This window comes from Centrocercus urophasianus, unplaced genomic scaffold (genome assembly GCF_019232065.1).
Source record: "Centrocercus urophasianus isolate 14NV4802_14NV808 unplaced genomic scaffold, USGS_Curo_1.0 seq_17, whole genome shotgun sequence".
Taxonomy (NCBI): Eukaryota; Metazoa; Chordata; class Aves; order Galliformes; family Phasianidae; genus Centrocercus; species Centrocercus urophasianus.
In genome coordinates this window covers 16,972,336-16,998,759 of record NW_024884722.1, presented here as the reverse complement: position 1 = coordinate 16,998,759, position 26,424 = coordinate 16,972,336, and the positions used below count along the sequence as shown (strand labels likewise).

Below are 26,424 nucleotides of genomic sequence, written 5' to 3'. Positions count from 1 at the left end.
GTGAGCAGGATTTTTTAGGAACAACAAAAGAACCCTCCAAAAACACAGTTATGATTTTAATGTGTTCCAAATGATGCTTGTCACAGGATATTCAGTTATGTGATGATTTATTTAGCCTTGGTTACATTTTTATTTGATGTTTAAATGCAGAATGTCTTCAAAACAATATTGCTGGGTTTTTTTTGTTTTTTTTTTTTGGAAGTGTTTTTGGGGGGGGGGGAAGGGAAGATGTTGCTTTCTTTTAGATGCCCCTGATAATTTTTTTCTCTGAAGTTATTTGCCAGAGCTGATCAAGTGTACAAGTAATTAGCTTCTGCACCAAGCTCCGTTCTTTACTAACAATCTTTTACTTGCTCTGCTGCGTGCTGACAGCTTCTGTGCCCCCAGAATAGGAAGGTCAAAAGAAACCACTGTGATCCAAGTGGGTGCCCAACTGAAACCTGTCTGTTCCAAAGACTGGCAGCAATATGAAACTATAATCCTATAAATGCTCAAATTGCCGAAAGTAAATTCAGGAGATAAAACTGCTACATTTTGTGCGATAATATATGCTCCTATCTCGTTATTTAAGGACCGAGGAAAAGCAAGGGAAGCTGTAAGGATAGCTGTTTTGCAGCAGTAGACCTTGAAAGCCCTTCTGCTGTACTGCCACCTGGTGACGCTCGGAGGGGAAGGTGCCAACGCTGATTCTCGGAATGTTCTAAGGCTGCTGATGCTGCCTTGAAGACCCACCAGCTGGGTAACGGCTGAAGATGGGTTGGGAGCTAAAAGGCACTGAGGTATCATTTCATATTTACAGTCTGTATGAACGAAATAGCTGCGTGGGAAAGGAAGAGCTCTGAATCTCTAGCGGGAATGTCTGTATGGGTGAAAGGCAGGCTGAGTTTTTCATCTTATTCTTCTCTTATCTGAGTAGCAATTAAGAAAAAAAGGCTTAATGGAAATGATAATGGATAAGAACTTAAATAAAAAAAATAAAAATACCACTATATCCTGGCCTAGCCAGGATGATGCTTAACTGTGCACCTGAATTCAGGTTCTTTCAGATGGATCCCATCTCTGAGCTACTCCTCCACCTGTGGAGACTAAGACATGAGTAATGGGACTGACTGGCCAGGTTTTGTTATGCTGACGCTGGTAACCCTGTCAGTGCTCTGAAGGTAGGACTTTGTTGGTGGGTAGCTTACATAAAGAAGTGACAAACCTTGTAGGATTATACTCTGAATGCATGTTTGTCCCACACTTTCACAAAATAGACCTTAGCATGTTGTGCTTTCTTTAAGAGACAGACAACTGCAAATCCCTCTACACACTGTTTAATGAATGACAGATGCACTGAGTTACAAAACAATTGTTTTAAGTTTCACCTCGAGGCTGCTGTCTCTTTTTGTGCAGCGTAAACAACTCTACTGAGTAAGACTTCTTAGACCTCCATGGGAGCCCTGCCATTTATATAGAGAGGCAGTTCTTCCAAGCAGAGAAAACTTTTCCTCAGAGATCCGTTGTCTGGACTGGCATCCTAATTCACAGTCTTTCAGAAAGGAATTTGCTCGGCTGTTGTCTCTGAACTACTGTCCATCCTGGAAAGGTAGGTAGTACAGCAAAAGGCATTCCTATCTGACAAATAGCTGCTGAGGAGCCTTTTGCACTTCTTTCTTGTGGTGAACCTCTATGTAAGATAGCTTATTTTACCAGTTCCTCCTCAGCTCAATGTGGCAGCAGTCTCTGCTACTAACTGTGAGCTGTGCTTTCAGGTTCTGCTGAGTACACTAACATTTAAAAAAGAAAAGTACAACTAATGACTAGTTTCTTAATGACTTCACTTTTTTTAACAATATTTCAATGTATATAGCACTAGGCCTTCACTCCTGCACAAACATTATCTCTGTTGCTGAGTAGCAGAAGCAGCAATTTTCTGTACCATTATAGATTATTTCTAGAAAAGAAATCGCTAGTAGAATCTGGTTATAAATTAAGCAGAGCTGCTTTGATTGATTTTTTTTTTTTTTTTTTTTTTTTTTTTTCCCCCCCCCTCTTATATACTGGCCTAGAACAATCACCTGAACACCCTAAAAGTTCTTTCATAGGAGAAGATTAAAACACATTTCCCAAAGAGCTGCATAGCTTCAAAGATGGTTTTTAAACAGAAGCGTATCAGGTAGCAAACCTTATGTTCCTATCAGTTTCTTCCCTCTGCTTCTGCTCTGAACTATGTAGGACAGCAAAAGCTAGCAACCAAGTGTAATTGTGGTATTAGCTTTGTAAGTAAGGAAGTAAAAAGTGGAGAAGATACATGAGTCTACTTCAAAGAGCTAGAAGAATATTTGTAGAAAAGCCAGGTTTATCCATGAAAAGGGTCTGACAGCTCATTAAGCACGCTCATTAGCTTTTTGAAGGTACCTGAGTAGTTATCACTGTGGGAAAGCAGTCCTGGATGCAGAATCCCTCTGGGAGTACAGTTTACAAGAGAGCAAGGTCAGGAGCAGTAGTTTACAGATAGAACTGGGAGCTACAAAAGGGGGGGGGGGGGAAATATGTCATTAGCAGGGGACCAATCAGAGGTGGAAAATGTCTACTCTCACGTGCACTGCAAGGATTTTGTTTAACTGGCTTAGCCTGACCTTCAGGCTTCCTGTTTCTTCTGACAAGAAGGGCTGCTGTAGGCTGTGCAAAGAGAAAAAGGGGGGGTATTAAAAATGAGGTAGGATAGATTTCTGAGATTTAAAGTGGTGTTCTCAAGAGGCTTTGGTGTCAATTCTCTAGGGTGAGAGGAGTAAACCTTCTCAGGAAACAGCTCATGAACAATGTATGTTTATATAATTACATCTCTGCTTTTGTCTGAGTCTGAGTGTTGCTTTCCAATGAGTCTAACTTCCTGTTTGCTGCATGATTTCTACAGCATGATCCTTTAATTTGAATAATCATAATCCTGAAAAAAATTCCTCTGTACCGTCTAGTAGAAAGTTAATCGAGGTACAAGGGGGGAGGGGGAAATGGCATGCTGTTATGTTGAATTAATCTTTCAGCTTCTTCAGTCTTAACTGGACTAACGTGCCTTCCAGTGTGTAGATCACGTGTTTAACCAAGCTGCCTTCAATATTTTCCTGCACAACATAGTTTTGGTCAGTAGGTGGCATCTAGTGAAAATAGCAGCTTCCCAGGGGAATTTTTAAGATTTGATAATGTTATTCTTCGGGGGGGGGCGGCCCGCGTGGAAATCTGTTCATTTATTCAAAATGTTTGGTTTGACAGTATTCAAACATGAATGTTTTGACTGTTCTTACAAATTAATTTCTATACATGGCTGTTTTTCTTAAAGTTGGTATGATTTTACGAAGTGAAATAATTTTAGCGGTGTTTTGTTATGCTCAGAAACAAAAGAAAGCAGTTTGAAATTTGAAAGAAGAAGGCTTCTAAGAAGAAGGCTGGATTTACTCCCACCCAAGCAAAGGCCATGCTATTCAGGGTGCCTAATGCCTGGCCTGTGCCCCGTGGCTGCTGGCAAAGCAGGAAATGCACTGTCTCAGCAACTTGAGCTGAACTTTATTTGCTATGCTTGCAAGGAGAGAAACTTGAAGGGGGGGAGAAACAAGCGCTTTCCCACAGCAGGCTTTCGTCCCATTTGAGTTGAACTATCAGCCCCTTCAGTTCTACAGCTTCCATTCCACAGAAGATCTCAGAAGACATTTGCTCTTAGTGTAAGCATTCAGGCTGTAGGGTGAATCTAATGGAGCTGAATTGTGCATGCTGGATTTCAAGAGACACCTGCAGTCACTCACCTCCAGCCTCAAAATGCCACCCGCGCTTCTTGTTAAGATGCACTGCTGTGGATGCTCTCAGTGCTGCACAGGCATGAAATGATATTTCCTCTTGTGTGTGGGAGTTGGAGTGGTGAAGTTTAACAAGACGGAGTGTTATTTGGTGATGTGAGACAGGCTATCTATGGACCCTTGCCTGAGGCTGCCTTGTGTATGACAGGAAGGAGCTACCTGTACCTGGATGACAGCCAGGGGAGAATTTCCTTTTTTGATTTCTTGTTGTCTGTTTTAATATAGCTAACATTTTTCTGTAGCTGAAATACCTTCTTTCTGTAATTTTGAATAGCCTTAGGAAACCTTTAGAGTGAATCTGATCTTGAGAGGCCATTCTGGATTACACAAGCTTAGATGCTTGTAATTATCTGTGTGTGGGGAGGTGTATTTAGCTTACGTTCCTGCCAGTGCTAGATGGAATGTGCACAGCTTCTCAAAAAGGAGTACCCCTATACCTGTTCATTTTCTGAAGTATACTTTTTCTGGATCAGATTAAATGGACAGTGTCAGTCCTGCTGTGAGAAACAAGGTGGTGGAAATGGCAACAGGCCTTAAGTGATTGTTGCATACTGTCAGGTTGCCTGTTCAGACTGATAGCTGTCTTGCATTCAGTGCAGTAGTGACTGTGTTGTGCACCGTTATGCACTTCTCGAATGTGTGACATTTGAGGACTAGAGAGGCTGAATCTTAAGATTACTTATTTCAGTCCATGTGTTTGTCTTGTATTGGATATTTAGGTGAAGCCAGTCTTGTTCCAGCAGTTTTTGAGGACTAAAAGGCACTGATGTCTGACTTGGTATCTACATCAGGTGCCATCTCATCCCCGCTGAATCATGCAGGATCTCCTTGAAGTGCTGCTGTTATCAGAGGGCCATTTATAGCCAGTCTTAGTAGAGCTAGCTCATGAGTCCAAGATGTTCTTAGTGGGCTTTTTTGAAATCTTACCAAGGGGAGGAGTCCCTCGTGCTATCTTCTGTGCACACAGATGCAAATGCAGGTGTGTAGATGTGCGCTTTTTCTGTGAGATTTGGTACGGGGAAGGTTCAAGACAGTAAGGATTGTTCCTCTCAGTTTTTATGGGTAAGTGGGTTATTAATGTAAGTGGCTTAAACTGATGAGGGGAGTTGTGGCAGCACCTCCTACTGCATTAGCTATTAGCCTGCTGTTACCTTTTGTGTTATTTTTACTGCAGATAATTTGGTTACAGCTGTTCTGCTCCAGTGAAGCAGAGATTAAGTGAGACAGTGTGTTGAAACTTTGGACTTTCAGCTCCATTAGCAGTTAGTACAAAATGAAAATGAGAAATGATGCTTCCTCTGCTGCATGGATTAAACATCTACCAGTGGTGTTGCAACTGTCTGTATCCAGACAGCATCTAGGGAGGGTGCAATGCAAGGTAGGAGGAGGCTCTTGGAAAATAATGCTCTCTGATCAAATAGCACTGGAGGATCTGCTGTGAGTCGTGTGGGTTTTTTTTGTTTTTTTTTGTTTTTTGTTTTTTTTTTAAACTGACAAAGGGGAAAATGGATCACTTCAGCTTGCTTATGAGCTCGGAAAGGGAAAACTGTTCTCTCTGGGATGATGTTAAAATTCTCTGTAGTATCTTTGCGCTTCTGTCATTCATTTCGCCACTGGTTTTGGCTTAGACTGCAACTAGGAAAGTATTGGCTAATATACGAACAGCCTAAGGCAGGAAAGCAGTGGCCATATTGGCACAGCATTTAGCAGCCTCCATGGGTGCATGCTTTGTGTGTGCCCCAAGCTGCCTGAAGGTCTGTGCACGTGGCTCTCAGCTGAGCTCACCAGAGTGGCCATTGTCATGTTCACTGGAGCTACTACCCTTGCGTGCAGCTGGCTCAGAGTGTGACCTCATATTTGCTTGAAAAAAGCATGCAGATGTAATTAGTTTAGCTAATCATAGAATCCTTTGAGTTGGAAGGGGACTCTTAAAGGTCATCTAGTCCAACTCCCCTGCGGTGAACAGGGACACCTACAGCTTGATCAGGTCATTAGAGCACTGTCCAGTCTGACCTTGGATGTCTCCAGAGTCAGGGCATCTACCACCTCTCCGAGCAACCCGTGCCAGTGCCTCACCGCGCTTCTTCTGAAAACCTTTTTCCCTTAAATCTGGCTGAAATGCCCCCTTTTGTCCGATTCCTTATTCTATCACAGCAGACATCGCTTAGTCTGTCCCTCTTCTTTGTTAAAGCCCCCTTTAAATACTGAAAGGCTGCTTTCAGGTCTCCCCAGAGTCTTCTCTTCTCCAGGGTAAACAGCCCCAGGTGTTTCCAAATCCTGGTCTATTTAACCCTACTGTCTGTACAGACTGGAGCAGAGTATTTTCCTCTAATTCTGAGAGCTTTATTTGTTTATACAGTCTTAAAGAGCTGCTTAACTTCTGATATAATCTGTATGAACCAAAGCCATGATTTGCTGTACAAAATTTCTACAATAAAGGATGAGAACAATCTGCTAGGATTGTTGCATGCAAGGAACATCACTGCATTGAGAGAGGTCCCTGTGTTGTACAGGCATCATCCTATTATTTTCATGACCTAACCATGTCTGACAGGGAAATCAATGCCTTCAGGCCTTTCTACTTCTACCTTTGGAAGCATTGAGTGTTTCCAGTCAGAGTTCTGCTGTGAGTTTAAGCTGGAAGGGAAAGCAGTTTTTTCTTCCTGAATTCTTTTTCAAGCATTTGAGTGAAGGAAATATTAACAGAAAAGTGATGTATTTAACTACTTAGAGGAAAATCTGCCAAGATTTTAGTCACTGCAGTACCACAGTCCCACTAAATCTCAAAGTAATTGTAAAATTCTCTAGCAAAAGCAGTTTTGGAAAATACCTCAATTTCTTCCATAAAACTGCTTAAACATCACCTCCCCTTTAAAACAAACTACAAAACCTTTCAGGTATGCCATGAAGAATAAAAAAAAAAAAAAAATAAAATAAAAATCAAACAGACCACTGAGAAGTAGTCTTCTATCACCTCATGGCTAATCAGAGTTTCCTTATATTGTCAGTGAAGTTTACAGCGCTTATTTGCCTCTTAATCTGAATAAATGCTGTGGCTGCTTCAGTAGAGAGGTCACAGACTTTATTATTCAACTCAGCTTGCAAATATATTTTAAGAGCACTACATTTGAGGAAGGACTGTGTTTGGTGCAGAAGCTGTGCAAGTTTGATAAACCTTCAATTTAAAAACAAAAGTAAAAATGATCACATGCTTTTCTTTGTGAACATGGTTTTTAGGAAGATTTCCTGGTTAATCTTGATCTAAGCAGAGGGATGCAATGCCTGACAGGTTTGTATTTCAGCCGAATTACGCTGTTTTGGGAGCTTGGTAGGTCTTGAGCATGTGGTTCATTTGTTGTCCTTCACTTCTGCTTTCCTCAGGAAATAAGTGCAGCAGCTCATCAAGTGATTCACAGTGGAAAGTTGAAAGAACAGAGTGAGAGCTGCTGCATGCACCAAGGTGCCTAATTAGACAGAAGCAATAAAGCTCTCTTTATCTGTATGTCCCCGTTGACTGTAAGAGGAGCTGCTGGATCTAGGAGCCCAGGTATGTGATACAATTTTCTGTGAAAGCAAAAGGAACAGATATTCCTATTGAAAGGAACTGCAGCACCACTTGCAACTGGTTTATTTTTTGTAGAATCATTTTCTCATAGCAAAAGCAGCATAAGTCAAAAGAAAAAGCAGAGCTGTTTGTTTGTATTTTATGTTCTAGGAATGTTAACAGAGTATTCTGTTGGTGCTGTTGGTGGAAACTAATTACATTTGGTCCTTATAATAACCTACTGTTTTGAGATATATACAGTTGCCCTTGCCTAGTTCCTTTGAGTTTGTACAACTATTTTGTCTGACTAAGTAGAATTATTCTCTTGAGTTGCAGGGAGGAAAAAATACCTCAAAAGCAGGTATTACTGATACCTGAGCTGCCTCTCTCGTGGCTTCATCAGGGGCATATAGAAGTCAGAGAAGAAACTGTTACCAAATAGATACCTAGACACGACTTTCTAAAACAGGAGGAAAAAAAAAAAAAAAAGTGAATGCATGAGAGACAGCTTAAAATACTTTTGTTTTTTTTTTAATTCCATGGGGATTATTTTAAAAGATAAACTGCTGAAAAAGGTAGGACTGTTTCCTACTGAAGTGTAACTTGTTCTTTGAACAGTATACAACCTTTGTGAAGCTGACAGTGTTTTAAGACTTCTTTTTATTTTGCATTTTGTCAGTGCTTGGTTCAAATAATCAACCAGATTAGGCCTCTGTTGTACAAAGTACCGTGTCAGAAGTTATGAAGGACAACTCCCTTTCTCAAATAATCTACAGTTAAAAGAATCTGGAACTGAGTCCTTCATCTTAAAGATCTTTGCAGTCCTTATAAGGGAGAAGGTAAATAGTGTGGTGACATCAAGATATGAGTCTTGTTGGTATGCCTTTTAATTTTGTCTCGTATAATAAGTATGATCACTAGACATTGGACTGAAAGGTATAAATACAAGTGCAAGCTCAGAAGGAACAAGTAAAATAGTAGATAGCCTGGCACAGTGCTGGTTCAGAGGTACCAGTGAGGATTGAATGGTATGAGTTACAGAGGGAATTTGTGATTGGATTTGTGGGATAAACCAGTTTGTAAAAGAAATGAAATATTTCCCGCAACTTAGATATTACATCATCGGGCAGCTTTTTGGGGGGGAGGTAGTGGAATCCCTATTTTTAGTATTTCAGAAAATTGACTAGCATGACTATTCAATAAGCAAGCTATCTTGGCTCTCCAGAAGAGGAAAGGAGTTGTAAAGAGGCATTGCTCAGTGAATTTTTAGGGTGCTGTGTGGTTCCAACAGTCACCACTCCTAGTTTTTAAATTTCCTTTTAAAACTTTTTTTGCAGACACTCTGAAATTTGCTATCAGACTTCATTGTGTCTGGGTCAACCATCTTGCTGTGAGACCCTTCACTGTTTACAAATGATTTAAAATGTTTAAGTAAAATTCTTGATGCAGTGCAGATTAGTTTTTTGTAGCATTATGAAATCATCCTTTAAGCTGCTGGTGGAGTTGAAATCTCAGGTAAATATGATTTTTAATTAAAATTATGTATTTTAAAAAACAGTAATGCTTGTTCAGTCATTAAGCTTTTAGTATCAATTACTTGTTTTTCTGCCAGCTTTGGTAAATTCCTAATTCCCTTTTATATTATCAGTCTGAAAGACAAAGCAAACTGCAGTGTGATTTCACACAAGCTTATTTTAGAACAAAAGGGAAAACATAGGAGTTCCACTTCCTCTCTGTTACCTGACACCACTTTCTGAATAATAGCATTATGTTTCTTTTGTGTATTTTCTCTTTCGTGTCTTTTTAAAATATTAGTATTCAAACTCATTTTTTTTCCATAAATGTGGTAGTTATATCTTACCGAAGCTGAACGGAGCCCTTAATTTGAAATGAGGATTAGGACAAATGTTGGGGTCTAGTAGAAACTCAACAGATTGGACCTTTTAAAAAATATCTAATTTACCCTTATTTCCAAAGATACTTGATTCCTAGACTCTGCGATATGGTGATTGCTCTAGGTGATTAGTTATCCTCTATGAGCAACAGAAAACGTGAAGGACTTAGAAGCCCAAAGGAATCTGTAGATCAAGGAAGAACTACTAGGAGTAAGAATATATAAAACAGAACATGCAAGTGGAGAGAACAGACTAATAGTATATTAGGTGTCTGACATCTAATTTGGTGTGTCTATTGTAGTCTCAACAATTGGAGTAAATAAGGAGATAAAGCAAAATGGCAATTACAATTTCAAGTGCTTCTAGAGATTCAAGATTTTAGTGTATTAGCATTTTATGTAGTTGCCAGGGGTTCATTTTAGGGCCAATTCTCTTCAATGTTTTAATAAAGGATCTGGATGCAGGTCTCAAATGTGCACTATATATTTTTGCTGATAATACTAAATTGGATGGAGCAGACTGGGCAGACTCCAGCTGCATGAAGTTTAAAAAGGAGCAGTGTTGGATTCTACACCTGGGACAGGGAAATGCTCCAGATATGTGTACAGATTGTGGGACAAGTAGCTGGAGCCCCATGGAAAGTGATGAGAGGGTTCTGGCCAATGGCAAGTTGAATGAGCCAGAAGTATGCCTGACAGCCAGAAGGGCCACCTATACCCTGAGATGTACCAGATCCAGCACTGCCACCAGGCAAGGGGGGGGGTGTCCCGTTCTGTCTGTGCTGTGTGGCCTCACCCCCAGTGCTGGTTGCAAGGTTTGGGTGCCACAATATGAGAAGAACATAAAGCTATTGGAGAGCATCCAAAGGACAGCTATAAATATGGTGAAAGATCTGGAGGGCAAGGTATATGAGGGGTGATGGAAATCCCTAGGTTTGTTCAGCCCAGAGAACCTCTGAAGGTTCCTCTCTGACCTGCATCTCTTCAAAGGGAGTGGAGGGATGGCACTGATTTCTTTTCCTAGCTGTGCAGCCAGGAGGAAAGGCTTGCAAAGTAAATTATGAATAGAAAGAGGAAAAAATTAGTAAATATTTTTGGCTCTGTTCAGATAGTGCCATTGATTCCTCGGGTGCTGGTCTTGTGATGTAACAAGAAGCACTGCATTTCACCTCTCTGCCCTGATTTCATCGTGTGTAAAATGACTGCCTCTGTGAAGAACTTTGAGCTTCTTACACAAATCATCAAGGTGAATCTAGGGATGGCAGTGGGTTACTTAATACTTACCATTTACTTAAGCTTAGCAGAGTAGTTTCCAAGGCAAGATATTTCCAGTAGGTAAGAAGACAGGCTGCAATCACATCCCAAATTGCACTCTTTGAAAAATTCTCTGAGCTATGCTCTTAATGACTCTGTGAAGCAGTACCCGGGCACTTTCAGAACATGGTACAGTGCTGTGATGACTCAAGTGGGCTGAAATCCTGTACCAGCGTGAAGTATAACATATGACAAACTTTTCTCCCACACAGTCATGAGGAACAGTGTCTTCCTATTTACTCTTTACAGTCAGCCCTGTGAGTAGTAAATGTATGATGTGTTGTTCTGATAAAAGTAATTAAATAAAACAACAGCAGTGAAACATGAACTGTTATTGAGGTAGGAAGTTCCAGACTGACACTGAAGGGTGATGAAAATCTCATTGCGCCTCATCTCCTAGTGAAGGATTGAGTATAGGCCATGGTAGAACTACCATCCTTTATAGTGTGAATGATCAGTATCTGCATCCAAATTCAGGTCTCTTGTGGGACTGCCACCTTGCTGCAGACAGAGTGGTACACAGTGATTAGCATTCATACTTAATGAAATTTATAACCAGGATCTTTTGTGCTATTCTGTTGTCGATCTGATTATGATAATAGTCACTTTTTTTTATTTTACAACTGAGACGATCGAAGAAGACTGACTCAGTATCAAAGTTGGATCTAGAATCTGGATTTCCTACCTGGTTTATCAGTTTGTCCTGCTGAAGCCCATATGACTCATTCATATGACTGCAAGGTGATAAAGCTATTGTCCAGAAGCAGGGTGCTTAGCCATTAAAAGTAGAAAAGAATCAGTGGCTGCAAGCATTCCATGCTTATGAACATATTAACTCCAATCACTGACTATCAAAGTCTAGTTTTTCAAGACAGTGGGATTGTATGGGATGATGTCAACTGTAAATATGATATCTTTAACTTCATTTCCAATTTCAGTATGGACAAAGCAGCTGAGCTCATGTGGCAGCTGGAAGATTCACCTTGTGAAGCAGCACAGCAAGAGCAAAGCCCTGATGATGTCAGTAAATCAGAAGTGCCTGAACAGCCTGCACACAGAAAGGACAACCAATCCCAGAGTCATACTCTCCACTGGGAGACTTTATGCAGACAATTTGTAGAATATGAGCAGGTAGCTCCATTTCTTATCCCAGAGGAACAACAGAGAAGGCTGCTGGACTTTCTTCCCCTCTTCTTAAAGGTTTGTTCTCTTTGCCTTTGGTGCTGATGCCAAGGATGTACACTGATATTCTGCTTCTGTGTATTTTGTGGCCCTCTTACCTGCCAACAGAGTTGATTAGTGTATGAACTCTGGCTAGGAAGTGGGCTCTTTTATTTCATTGAAAGTCTGAGGATACAGCGTCATGTTTACCTCTCACCTAACTAACCTGTGTTAGCATGAAAAAATATAGTGGAGCATGGCTTTGCTTATGTGAATGGCTAACTTGCTGGAATACACTGATGGTAGAGGCGTCTTTCAAGGTGAGTACACTGTGAAGTGGTTACTTCATGTATGCCTCTACTATTCTCTTACTTAGTGGAGGCTGGACATAATTTCTGTCTGGGGAAAATGTGACTGTGTTATGCAGCTAGCTTGGGGAAGTGCAGGGTTGCAGTGTGAAAGGCGGGATTTTGGGGTTAACAGGGCAGCACTAATGTCTAATTCTAGTGCTAGAGAGAGGTGTTACAGATAGGGAAACTGCAGCATGAAAAGCAGAAGGTCATTCTGTGGGTGAGAAAAGAGCTTTGAAGTAGAACACTTCAATAAATAAGCTACTCCGCCATGTTCCCTAGACCTTCTCATCAGTCAACATTTTCTAACATGGCGATTTTGAAAGTTAAAACTAGACAAGCATTTTGATCATTGGAACCTTATTGGTTGATTTATTTTTTTGGTAGTGTGTGAAAAATGCAGTGAGTAGCCTGAGTGAGCTGTACAGAGACAGGATAGCACAGCATAATCTTGAGAGAGGCAGAAAACCTGTCCTATATTTAAATGTATTGTAGCCATGTAGTACAGTTTTTCCTCCTGAATTACCTATGATATTTAGTAGGGGAAGGTGTACAGGAGATTTTGAACTCATTAAGTAAACCTTTCAAAAAGAAAACAAAAGCTTGTTTTTCATGAAACTATTTTAATGATGGCATATTTTATGTCTGTACTCATGTGTTTTCAGTGTTCTTAGGTGACCAAACTCAGATCTATCCATTCCCTGTGTATGAGCCAGTTCTCATTTGCTCATTAATTTTTAGAGGAAAAAATGTTGTTAGACTTGGTAACTGTCTATGTGAGAGCACTGTGGGACACAAAAAGTGATGCTACTATAAAGAACGTATTTAAATGTGTGTGTGCAGGGAAATCACTATGCTCAGTGCTATGAAATCTTTGCTGTCCATTGTGGCAAAGGAGAAATAATTTCTAATAGTCAGAAGTATTTCACTCTTCTGTGTGAAGAATGAACCTGTGAAGCTTATAAATCTTTGTGCAATAGAGGGCTTTGAAAATGCTATAGGTGTTGATGACAATTAACAGTACTGATCATTGTGATGCAAACAAACTCAGTGTGGATTGAGTTGCTGGTAGTATCTGACAACTACTGCATTTGAATGCAAGCTCACTGTGATCCAAGGCAGTGCAGACAAAAGGAGTTGAAGGGTCTGTAGAGGTAGCCAGTACTGCCTGGAGTCTCAGAAGTGATTTTTCATTTAATCTGAATCGTTCTACATGTGTTTTGTATAATGACTGAGTGAAACTTCCACTTTTCACAACTTCATCTTATGAATTTGTTTGCACAGAATTGTGTCCCTTCTGAACCAAGAGCTGTATCTGGGCAGTAGAACTGTTCCTGTGTGTGTGTGCATGTTCTCCTGCCACTGGAAATGAATTTCAGTCTCTTTCTCTCTCTCCTTGCATATGGCACTACAAGTACATGGGCAGACTTGGCTCGCTTGAGAGCTCACTGCAAATTTTTGAGCTCCTGTAATTATGGCCTTGAAAAGGGTCAGTGTTCTCTTCTGTCTTCAAATAGGGCTCTTCAGAATAGAGTCAGGACTGGTAATGTTTCAGTTTTCTGTAGTGAGACCCTGCTTTATTTCATGGATCTACTTTTTAAATAGCCTACAACAGATTGCACTGTTATTTCTCTGAGACAATGAGGGGCAACTCTTTCCGTTTTAATTAGGATGTAGTTTTTCTATTTTTTCTAGAACAGTTTTCAGGGTTCCTTTCCTTCCTCCTCTTGAAACTGCATGGAAAGCATACAACCTTACTGCTTTTAAGATATAAATTGATTCCAGTTAAGATTGCTTGCATGTGTAATATAGTTTCTGCCCGCTCCCTCTTTCCTAAGCAGTGTGTTGCAATTTCTAGGAATTGATTTGCTGAAGCAAAGTAATTATTTTAAATTTCTAAAGGATATTATGTTTACAAAATATATTCAAATGAGCATTTCTTGTTAGCTTAACACTTTTGTGTTCTAAGAAGGGAAGGTGAAGAATTCCTTTTTCTCAAATTTATCAGATCTTTGAGATGCTTTGTAGGCATTTAGGACCAGATGTATGCGTCATCGTGTCCTTTCCCATATGACCTTTACTTCCTTCTTCTGATAGCTTCCTACTTTGTGCTAAGTCCCTCATTTGGCCTGGGAAGCATGTCTTTTAAGTTGGATCTGTTACAAAGCTGTTTGTTATGTTCATTACTCTTTCTTCTTAGTTGGACTCTATTCAAGTCCTCCTTCTCCCTTAAGGATTTACGTCTGTCCTTTCCTCATTGAACCATACGGGTGCTGATGTATCACTGTCTGAGAGGTTTGGATCTTACTGGATGTAGAGAAGGCACTAACCAGGAGCCAGCTGAGATGTGGAGGCTCATTACTCACCGACACTCCTTCAAGCAGAAGGAGAAGAGAAAAATGTCAGCTATCTAGCAGTAGGCTGGGAGACATTTTCATGTTATCTTTGTATCTTCCCTATTGATGCCTCAGAAAGCATTAGAATCTTCTATTACATGGATGGCTTTCAGCTTAGCATTTCTCCCTTTAGCTCTGCTCAAACTTCAGAGGGAAATGTCATCCTTCTTACATTGAAACAGTTTGTTGTTCAGCATAGGCAATTCTAATGTAATGCTCTATAAAACAGTTGGGAATTTGTACTTTGCTGCCTGTTCCCCCAGCCTGTGAGTAGGAAGAACAGATGGTAAGAGCAGACTAGGAGTTTGTGGCAGAATCTTAAACATCTAGAAACAGCCAGGCTTGAAAGGAAGAGAGAACAGATTAGGTTGACATCGCATTACTTGATTTTTTTATTTTTTTTTCTTTTCCCCTGAAGGCAGACATTTTGGAACAGAGTGAGGTTGATTTTTCTTCCAGATACAGATCTTCATATGTTAAAAACTAATCTGTTTTTAGAGGAGACCATATTTTAGGGTTAGTGTCCCACTCGCAGGGTGATCACCCATTGAATTGAACAAAAATGCTAGTGGCCTGATCTGTAAGTAGCATTGTTTTGAACCTTTGATTGAATAATGTTGTTGGTTTGTTTAGAATCAATTACTGGGGACACTGTGCACCTGCATTTCACTCTCACGTAGTCTTCCAAAAAGAGGCACTTTCAGAGAAGACAATTATGTGAAAGTCTAATGAAGTGAAACGAAAGTACTCACCTTATTGCCTGAGTTGTTCTCTGATTACAGTTTGCTTTGTGTAGGTATGAAACTGCTTCTCTACAGTCTGCCCTCAGCAGAACAAGGAGGAGCAAATAACTTGGAAAAGCACAAGCATGCTTTTTGATACAAATAATTACTGGCACAGGGGCTGTGACAGACATTTACACAGTTATGATTGTATCCACTGAAGAAAATAAAGTAAATACTGTCTGGCAGGTACATTACATGATTCACACAGAATCATGGAATCACAGAATGGCCTGGGTTAGAAGGGACCTCAAAGATCATAAATCTCCAACACCCCTGCCACAGGCAGGGCCGCCAATGTCCTCATTTAATACTAGACCAAGTTGCCTAGGGCCCCATCCAATCTGGCCCTGAACACTTCTAGGGATGGGGCATCCACAATGGTAATTCCAGGTATACTGCTGTATTTGTGGTGGTAGTGCTTCTTCCAAATGGAAATATTTGACAAACAAAACTGGAAACTTATGGGGGAATGTTAATTTTGTGTATTTATTGGTACTTATCAATCCATCGAAGGCATGCTTTATCAGAAACATTTTAACAGTTTTTCAAACTTGGATTTCAGGCTTGGGAACAGTCTGCTGGAGTAATTGTATTCCCTAGTGTTCAGCTGCTAGCCAGTGAGGTTTCCAAGCTTCTGACGAAGGAGATTAAGAGGACTCTTAATGGCAAATCTGCAGGTAATGATCCTGTGGCTCATCCACTGGGAGTTTGCTATCATCTGCCCATCTTTTGTGCTGCAGTGGTATGCTTAATACGAGGGAAAGGAAAAAAAATATATATATAGAAAATGCTAGGTATAGGAAGCCAGATCTTCTAGAAGGTGTCAGCTAGCATTGGTTTTGTACAACTGCACTGAAGATCTGGCCTTGAATGCCATGCTAACCTTATTTCAGAACTTGCTATGCAGTGAAAGAGTAGGCTACACTTCACGTTCCAAAGAGCTTTCTTTAATGTGAAAAATACTGCTAGCCCTGTATGACTTTCCTGGTGGCTGTTATGCATTCTTTGCACCAGTCAGCTGGCAAACTTCGTGACCTGAGATGATATTCCCAGTGAAGCTCATCAGTTTATGAAAAGCATTTTACATAAACTGGCCTGAGCCCAATGTTGGATCAAAACCCTTTAATGTATTTTCATTCACCTCATTAGGCTCTTGCTAATATAATTTCATAAAATTTGTCAGATCTGTTAAGATCAGAGCAATATTTTAACCTTTCATTAAGGAATTGAAGTTTGTTTTTGTACTAACAGAGGAAGCTCGGCTGGCTTTGGAGCATTTGCTACAACAGAAAGGGGAAGTAGAAGATGGCCATTTGCTCCTGAAATCAGTGTATCTGCTCTCACGGACTGACTTGGTAAGAGAAGATAACTACAGGGGATTTTTTTTGTTTTTGTTCTGAGAGGGTAGCTGCCCCACCAGTGGAGCTTATAGATCTTATAATTTGTGGTGTTCCTAAAGCTTTGTGCATCAGAATGCCTCAGGTACACAGTCAGAGGACGTGACGTGGTTTATAGTGGAGGCTTTTCTAAAAGAAGGAAGTGCTCTGTGCTTTCAGATGCCTGATGAGCAAAACAAGAAAGGAATCTGTTTTTTCTAGTCGTCTTCTGATTCTTAACTTTTCTTTTGCTCCAACTTATCTAGCAAGCAAGTAACTGGTAAGGAACTGTTTATCTCATAACACAGTGGTTGGATTGTCATTTTGAAGCACCCCTGCATGTGTAGAGCCTGTATAGTTGCTCTCAATGCAGACTGCAATCAGCATTACAGCCTGATACTGGAGTGTGAGGGATGTGTTTGCCCCTGATATCCGGCTGTGCAGTTTGTCTTATTCAGATGATGATTCTAGTAGACCTAGTCTGTGTCACAAAAGAAACTTTATAGTTGGACACAGAGTGAAGTTTCTAATGAGATTTGTGCTTTTCAGATATAAAATCATGTTTTTGTAGTACAAATTCTCACAAAACTTCATATCACATACCCTGCTCTTTTCTTTAGTTTGCTGCTGATTTTATTTTGATTATTGCATGCCAAACTGGCACTCTGGGATGCCACTTCTCTAAGTTGTACAGAGTGATTAGTGGAAATAGAAAGAAACTAAGTGCTGAGGAATACTGCAGAGAAACAGCATCTTACATTTATAAAAGGGATAATAACTGTTTGTACAGTTATTTGGTAAGTTACAAAAATAAAAATTATAGCTAAATTACTGCTATGCTGAGACAAGGATGGATTGGAGAATTCATACTGCTGTCCTTCCAGTCTTGTATAGCTACAGGGCATCTCCTTTGAACTAAGGATAAAGGTGGCTCTGTCATAATACTATTTTAGCTTTAGTTTGCAGGTTGCATGCTTTATCAACTGCAGATATCCTTACGCAGAGTATGGGATCTGTCAAAGCTGTGTAATTCTGCTGGGGTGAAAAGCCTTAGGAACAGCTATGGCAATGTATGATCAGTGTGTTTGCTGCTTCTAGGCATGTTTGTAGAGCTGTGGTATGATTGCAATGTGCACTCATAAGAATGAAATTCTCAAGTAGCTGATTGAGCTTTTGTGGCTACTGTTAGTGTGTAGAAACAAGGAAAGCACAGCCGACTTTTCTTTTCCTCACTTAGAGAACAATGTGGAACATCATTGGATCAGGACTTCCAGCTGCTCTGTTGCAGTGCCTGTACATTTTCTTTACTTTTCCTCTGGAACAAAACACTGATGGAGAGACAAATGAAGATGAAACTCAGGAGATGCTTGTTGAGGTGAGATAGCCCTCTGGGAGCTTCTTCCCCCAAGTACTTGTATGTTTACCCAGACTTGGGATTGGAGCTCATAGTGATTCAAATGACCAAAGGAATAAGATAGGTCTGAAAATTATTAAATAAACTGAGATTATGCAGTAATCTCTTTGTGTTTAATAATAAAAAAAAAAGTAATTACAACTGGGAAAGACTCTAGAATATCCTACTAGAAGTTGTCATTTTATCTTCTGGTACCTGTATAAGAACTATGATGTTTTTTAATATTCATGTTTCCCCATCCATCCCTTGCTTAACTTCTCCAAAACTACTGATGGATGGAGCAACCAATGGTTTAAATTCTTGTTTCTGAGACCTGGTTTGCAATACTCAGTTCTTATTTTACATTACCCATGTTTAGATGTTTGGGAGGACTTTGATACTATGGTACTATGGTGTCCTTGTAAGCTACGTGTGATGTGCCCCAGAATTTTCTGCTGTTTTTCAGTTTTCATGTGTATCACTGTAGGTTAGTGCTGGCCTTTATTTCCCAAGCGTTTATAAAGGTGTTTATTCCAGCTGTTTTTTTCTTTGCAGATAATGCTTAACATGTACAGAGAGGAGCGAGGTGTAGAGGAACTTCTAGCAGCTGATAAGCTTCAGTCATTAATTATAGCAGCTGCTTCCTTCTGGGACCAGTGTAGCCATCTTTGGAAAGTACCCACAGGCCGTGTGCTGCGAGCAATTTCAAAGGCTCAGACCAAAAACAGCATCCTGTACTTACAAGGTATGGTTTCATAACTTAGCTTCTCCTTTCCTTGAGGTTGCCCTGAGTAAGAATTCTCAAGAAACTAATCTCCAGGGTGGATTTTCTTTTTCTATGTAATCTGGTACTCAATCAACTGAAAGGACAGGTTCCTGATTTTCTGGGCAAGAACATTTAGTGCCTATAGACACCTGGAAACTGAGGATTTTTCCTACGTACTCAAGAAAACTGCTGGCAAGGGTCCATGTCACTTGATCATGCTAATGTAGATTAGCACAAGATGTATTATGGTTTGTATTTATTTATTTTTAGGTAATGTGACTCAATGTATGAGGCTTGTCAACATTGTAAATCAAGAGATTGAGGAATAATAGTTTTAAGTACTGAATGGTTTAGTAATTTAGAAGCTATTCTGGAAGGACTGTCCATCAAATAGACAAGAAAGACTAGTCTTCGTTGTTCAGAGCAAAATGCATATGCCTCAATACATACGCCTCATTAAGCAGAAAATTCATCTGTGAATTCTGCACAGGATGTGACTGACTTAGCACATGACAAATGTCTGCTTCCCACTTATCTTCTACTAAGGCAGCTGAATTCACAGACTATGAACTTGGATGGATGGGCTAGGTGTTTATGTTCTTGAGAGTGAGCTTCTCTGGGTTAAGCAAAGAAATGTGTGCATGCTTTAAAAACAGACGTACGTGTGCATTTAGCCTGCAGGTAAGTTTGGTGTTCTGTTTTTTCTTTTTGGAAAGATCTAAATGTTTTCTATTATTGAGAAGCAAACTTGTTTGTTCCATTTTTATCAGTAGCCTTGGACTTATTTGAATATCAGTTCTTAAATAGCTGCTTTTTTTCTGCCCCACAGCTGTGGACTGCATTAAAATAGCTGTTCAGAATCTCTTTAAACTGGCTGATACTCTACCTGCTTGTGATGTGTGTGAAGCTGTTAGTATTGTCGTGTGCTTTGTGAAAGACTCCTATCCTATATCATCAGCTTTGTTAACAGAGTTTGAAAGTAATGATGGCTACCAACTCCTGCTAAAAGTTTTACTGAGGTAAGTACAGAGGTGCTCTGTGGGTTTCTAGAAGGTGGTAGAACTTCATTTTCAGAGTGCATGGTGGTCTGTTCTTAAATGTTAATTGCATGTGTAATTCTGTGTGGATGCAAAAACAGTAACAAAGGCTCAGATGTTGAATTTCTCATTGCTATTTTAGGAGGGAGGAAGCAGTTTATAATTTCTGATACAGTTAATTTTCCTTATGGTTTCAAGAGTAGTTAGTCCATAAGTGGGGTAGGGACTTACTGAACACATGGCAAAGGTTCTTCATCAATTATTAGTACTGGAAGAGATCTAGGACACTTGTTTCAGTTAGGATGGACTCTTAGTTCAGGAATACAATCAGTAAGGGAAAGAAAGCAGATCATTCTTTTGTGCAGAAAATAAACAGAATCCACCCGAATTCATACCTTCGTTCTTCAGAACTGAGATGAATTTGAACTGGAACAAATTCCCACTGCTTCTCTTACTCATCAGTAGTACAAAGTAGAAGCTCTTGCTCTTCTTATATGCATTGACTAATCAAGTTCAGAGTTTGTGTCAAAGTAATACATTATACCACTTCCCCAGAAACACTTAAAAGCATTGTTCTTGTTTATTACTAAAAGAAAAGACCACTTCCAGATCTTTGTTCCTGTTGATTGTTGTTTCCTTTCTGACTTTGCCTGTTCTTGTACTACTACTCAAACACTCAAAAGAACTTAGGTCCCTGACTAGTGTCATACATAGGAGGTATTTTATAAGTTGGATCTAGGGATATGTGGTTTGGATGATGAATCCCAAGATGTCTAAAGGTGTTATTTCTGATGATTTTTTTGCAGGGCAATAAATGATATCTTCAGTTGGATCAGGTCTTCTTTTTTTTTTCTTTTTTTTACAATAGCATTTATGGATTGTCTAACTTTCCCTTATAAATAGGTGCTGAGAGATGGGTGTACAATCAATTAATGTACAGATGATATAGTTATGAGATGTACCAGAGAGCTTGGCTACACAGTTATTACACCAAAGCAGAAAAGACAGGATGCTTACCCACATTCTGGGCTTGCTTATGAAACTTTAGCAGAGCGGATCCCCAGAAGAGCTCCTTCCCCACTGGTAGTCAGCTCTTAAATGGGTCTAGGAGAGGTGGAGCCTGGCTCCACCCCCTCTGGCAGCACAGGTGAATTACCTTCACCTGTGCTCCTGTGGCTGAGTCATTGCTTGCCTCAGGTGATCAGAGGTTCAGCTGTGATTCAGCAGTTCCCATACAGATGGGTATTTCTGATGAAGCTCTAATGATGTAAGAGAAGGCATCTGATGTTTGTCAGTAAGGCCTTTTTTTAACTGATGTAGGCTGCGAAGATGAAAAGAGTATACAGATGCTCACAGCTGCAATTTCATGTCTACTTTCCTGAACTGTGCCAAGTTTTCTTATTGTCTGATCTTAAAATTTTTTATTCAACAAAGAAAATCCTGATTATCACACTATTCCCTACTGGAAGTGGACACTTTTTTCCTTTGTCAATGTTTTTTTCTTACCTAGCTTCAAATATTTTCTTGAGAGATTTTCCTAACTTCCAGTGTCTATTGCTCTGCCACTAAATCATACCCAGATGCTGCAGTTTTCCTTGAGAATTAACCTCTATATGCAGTACTGAGTAGGATGACATGAAAAACAGTTGTATCAGACTTTAGACAGGCATTCTTTTCAGTCTAAACTATGGCACATCTAGGATCACCGCTCAGCCTATTTCACTACTTAAAGGAGAGACATGCTGTGCTTTATATTTGATTCACAAAGCTCAAGCAATAGTGCTTTTCTCTTACTAAAGAGTGAGCTCTTTCTATTAGTTATCACAGGGGATTCCTCCCCTTGCCAGTCGTGTGTCTGCCTTTACTTTTTAAATGTAACCTTGACTTGGACTGTGGAAAAAGCCCTGGGAAGTGTCTGTAACTTTTGATTTCTCATAAAAATTGCTTTTTATTCACCAAAACAGGCATTATTATGGTGAGAATTACCTTTTTTAAAGTACATTCAAGTATACTCATTTCTGAAGTCTATCATCTTTATCTGCAGAGAACTGTTACATTGCCACTTTTCATTTTCCTTTTAAGTTTTGTTCCGATTCAGAATGTTCCACCAAGATGTGAAATTGCTGTTTCAAGGATGGCTAACGAAAGCAAAAAGATGACAAAATAAATGAGGAGAGACAGAAATGGTAGCTCTTGTGTGTTCAGTGCCTAGTGATTTATCCAAAAAACTTTGTACTGCTAAGGCTGTCCTTACATGTGACTGTCTCAACCTTTGTTGCCAGATGTGAGGGGTTGCAGCAAAATGAAGGAGATCCCTATCTGAATGAGATTCTGGACATGCTGACTTGCCTTACAACTTGTGGGAAAACTGAACTGAAAGTTTCTGGCAATATTATACATCCACAATTACCTCAGTTTGATTATGAATGGACACGGTCTTCTGGTACAGTATATATGTGTGGCAATGTGGGTGGGTTGTAAAATGAAACTTTGTAGTATGTCTTTAGAGGAAGGAGTATGAGATAACATTAAGCACATAGGCTTCTGTAACATCCACTGATCTGAATGTTACTTAACCAAAATGAACTGATCATCAGCTGTGAAGTCTGATTTCATGCTGAGGATGTATATGTGAATCTTGTTTCTGGTCTTGGATGTGATTAAGCACTGTAATTGCAGTGCTTAGTGTTGATGTTTAAAAACAGAACGCACACAAAAAAAGGGTATCTCACCTGTTTGTCTTGCAGGAATGACAGTCAAAAACCTTCAGGCTTTTCAGGTTTTGCAGTCAATTTTTCAGAAAAGTAATGATCAGCACCTGTGTGGAACAGTCTTGGGAGCAATTGGTACCATATGGGCCTGGGACACTGTGAACTTCTTTCTTCTGGAATGGACACTGCAGCCTATCAACCAGTTTATTGACATAATCCATTTCAAACCACATCCAGTCCAGGTCCAGTTCTTCAGACTGGTAGAGTCAATAGTTTTAGACCTGTCCTACATTCCCCATGAAATTCTGAAGAAGGTTCAGTGTTTGATAAAAGAAAATGTAGTGCCTTTCTGCACTTTGACAGCTCTCCGGTGCCTTCTCAGCATTACCAAGAAGGATCTGCTATTCAGCGACATCTTCCGGGACTCTGGGCTATTAGGCCTACTGCTGGCACTCCTAAGGAAGCAAGCCAAAATCCTAAGGAAGTCAGGTATAACTTATTCATGATGACTGCAGAGGCAGGTATACCAATAAGAATGAATGCATCTTAATGCAATTAATTTATATATTTTATATACCAAGTAGCTAGATTTGTCTGGAAGCCAACTGGCCCAAGTTTGAAATTGGGATGTTTATGTCATGCTAAGCCCTACTAAGGTGCCCCTGAAATCCAAACTGTATATCATTCTGTGCACTTTTCTAAGGAGTTCATGCACTGCTCTTTACTAGTGTACAATAAATTACTCTGGAGGGTACTGTTCATCCTGTTCTTCTATAACTGGTCTTCAAAGTTTTTCAAAGTAGTTAGTTCCTCTGAAAACAACAATTAGTTGGGAGGACTGATTATGGAAGGTAGCTTCTTGAATTTTGGCTGTACATTAATCACAATTACTGCCACCCATTGTCATCTGATACAGTTACGTCCTATATAGTTATTTCACAGAAAGGTAATAGTCCAGGAGTGGTAACTGAGTTTAACTGATTTATTGTATACGCTTACATATCTGAAAGGTTTTTATTTAACTGCTAATTTATATAAAGTGTGGTAAAATTGTGCTGTATGAATTGGGAAATTCATCTAAATTTCAGTATGATTGTTATTTAGTTAAGAAAAAACCCAAACTGCTAGATTTAACTTCTAATGGAGCAAGCAAAACTGAATCATTTTTATGCATTTATTTTAAGCAATATATTGAATATGAATTGCAACAGAAATTCTACAGTGTGGGTTCTGTTAAATGCAAGGAAGCGGATTTGTGTTCTTGATACCAGAGAACTAATGTTTTGAGAGTTCTTAAAGAATGTCAAGATAAGTTGCCGAGAACTGTGGTATTTATCTTACACTTATCAGTTGATACATTTTACTGCCTTAGATTGCTTGGTGATGTAAACAGTACAGAATGAGTGACTGAGTAGTTAGGTAATTTATGACACTGGATATGTGAATAAAGAGGGGCAGATGAGAACACTGTGAAGAGATCACTGCTTCCCTCTCTTGGTTTCCAGAAATTTAATCTGCAAACTTCAGAGTCTTTAGATTTAACAAAAACTTAACCTACATTATATGATCCTGGAACTGTTTGCCTTTGAACATGCATGAACATGGATGGGGTTCCTGTTTTCCACTTTCAGTTTACTCATTTATGTACTCCCTGTTGCTACAATATTTTACTAATTTACAGCTCAGAAGCCAAAGTGTTCTTTTGATCATGTGATACCTGCTAGGTATCACCAAAAAAGACAACTGCATCAGCTTTATACATGGGAAGTAAAAGCATAGCTATTATCAGTATTTTCTGTAGTTTTGCAAGAGATGTGAGATGCAAAGCATAGAGTCAGACCTGTGTTTCCCAATCTCAGATTACATCCTAATCATTACACACTGCCATGTCCGTTTTGCTACTTGCCTTTGAATTCAAGTAGCCTGTAAATAATAGTATAGAGCTAGAATTTGCTGGAGGATTGGTTTTGTTGTTTTGGTTTAAGATACTCCAGCTACAGCTAACTAAATCTTATATAATTTCTGTTGTTAACAATACACTCATAGCTGGAACCTCTCTGCCTGGTCTGGAAGAAGGCACTGATAAGGAATTAAATGCTATAATGCTGAAGATGGTGGCTGCCCTTACTGTGGGATGTGTGAGAAACTCTGGTAAGAAATGATGCATGACTGCATGACCTTAGTGATACTTCATGATAAGTGGTCACGATGCCTCTTAGGAAGCACAAACAGAATTTCTGGCTTTTGTGCTTCAGTGAGAGGTGTTGCTCTAGGCAGAAATGTGGTAAAGATACCACATTCTCCACAGTTAGCCTTACTGTACAGTTGCTCTGCTTCCTTCTGTGTAGATACCTCTAAGGTGTTTAATTGTGGTGCATGTGTGTTTTGTGTAATGATTGTTTATTCAGATTTTTTTCTGTGTTATCTAGTATTTGAAATCCTGATGTGATCAGGCATGGATTGGATCACACTCGTATGCACAATCATAGAATTGTTTGAGTTGGGAAGAACCCTTAAAGATAATCTTGTCTGCTGCACCTGCAATGAACAGGGACATCTACACATCTACAGCTTGAACAGGCTGCTTGGAGCCCCATCCAGCATGATTTTGGATGTCCTGTCCTTGGAGACATTTACCACTTCTCTGGACAACCTGTGCCAGTGCCTTACTACTTTTCTCATAGAAAAAAAAAACCCACAAACCTTTTTTAAATCCAATCTAAATATCTTCTCTTTTAGTCAGAAACCACGTTTCCCCTTGTCCTATCATGACAGACCTTGCTAGAGTCTGTACCCTTCATTTTTTTGGCTTCCCTTTAGATACAACACAGTCTTGGCACACTTGGGAGAGGTTTGTTAGGGAGTCTTTGGGAAAGAGTAAGACAGGAGTGAAAAGGATCTTCTGAATGCCGGAATCCACTCAGTACATTCAACTTGCATGGTGAGAGTGTATTTTAACAAACAAGTCTCCTTCATAAACTGTGGTTTGATCTGAAAACTAATTAGGCATTATTTCATGCATTATTGTATTGGGGAAACTACTACTCTAATGAGTAGAGACCATTGTCATCCTGTCATTTTATTCCTACTTGTGCTTTTTGGTTTGTGTCCTTCAGTTTAACTCGCTTTTCTTTCTTGACTCTTCTCCATTTGTTGAAATGCGGCACCATATACTGAAAATATGCATTTGAGAACTACAAGTAAAGGATAGTTTAAATAACAAATGATACCTTACTTGTCCCCAGTTGTTTTAAAGGACTATGGAATGGTGCCATATATCAAGATATTTTTGGATGAGGAGTGCTACAGGGGTGCTACTCTGAGCATCTTGGAGCAGCTATCAGTCATCAACTACGAGGAATATATGAGCATTGTTATTGGAGCACTCTGTTCTTCTACTCAAGGGGAACTACATCTGAAACTAGATCTGCTGAAGGTAATTCATATGGATTCCAATTTACTTATTGTTTTCTTGGGAACTGCTTGGCTTGTGGCAAATTGCTTTTAATCTTACCCCAGTGCTGTCTTTTTCCAAGATGGTAAGAGCAAAAGAGGAAAAAGCTATGAACTAGTTTTTGGTTCTGCTAGATCTGTTCCTCTGTTTTTTATCAGGGTGTATGTGTATGGTCAGCACTCTCAATCAGTATCAGACTAAAGTATTTTGAAGACTTAAGTAGTAATGCAGGGCAGAAAAGAGGTGGCAAATATTAGGGCTGATGTGGATGCAGTTATGTAATGTGAGAGAAAAGACAGTTCAATGTGAATGAAATGGAAATGTGGAGAGGGGATGTGAGAGGAGGTAGAAGAATAAGATGGAGGGACAGGGTAGACAGGCATGAGGTTAACAGCTTGATTCTCATACACTTC

The 26,424-nt window shown here is 39.7% G+C and overlaps 1 protein-coding gene across 7 annotated transcripts in view; it reads left to right on the top strand.

Moving 5' to 3' along the window:
* The first annotated feature begins 2,752 nt into the window (after window positions 1–2,752).
* The window catches only part of WDFY4 (WDFY family member 4), a 127,763-nt gene continuing 104,091 nt past the window's right edge, over window positions 2,753–26,424 (top strand). For 6 of the 7 annotated variants that reach the window (XM_042818027.1, XM_042818029.1, XM_042818028.1 and 3 more), the window contains exons 1-12: window positions 2,753–2,806; window positions 7,212–7,377; window positions 11,521–11,782; window positions 15,837–15,951; window positions 16,526–16,629; window positions 17,888–18,025; window positions 18,599–18,788; window positions 19,639–19,828; window positions 22,129–22,289; window positions 22,594–23,046; window positions 24,604–24,708; window positions 25,803–25,993. In XM_042818027.1, the coding sequence (XP_042673961.1) occupies window positions 11,522–11,782; window positions 15,837–15,951; window positions 16,526–16,629; window positions 17,888–18,025; window positions 18,599–18,788; window positions 19,639–19,828; window positions 22,129–22,289; window positions 22,594–23,046; window positions 24,604–24,708; window positions 25,803–25,993 (1,908 nt within the window). In that variant the 5' untranslated portion in view covers window positions 2,753–2,806; window positions 7,212–7,377; window position 11,521. The remainder of the gene's footprint in view (window positions 2,807–7,211; window positions 7,378–11,520; window positions 11,783–15,836; window positions 15,952–16,525; window positions 16,630–17,887; window positions 18,026–18,598; window positions 18,789–19,638; window positions 19,829–22,128; window positions 22,290–22,593; window positions 23,047–24,603; window positions 24,709–25,802; window positions 25,994–26,424) is intronic. The other variant, XM_042818026.1, reaches the window with a different exon arrangement.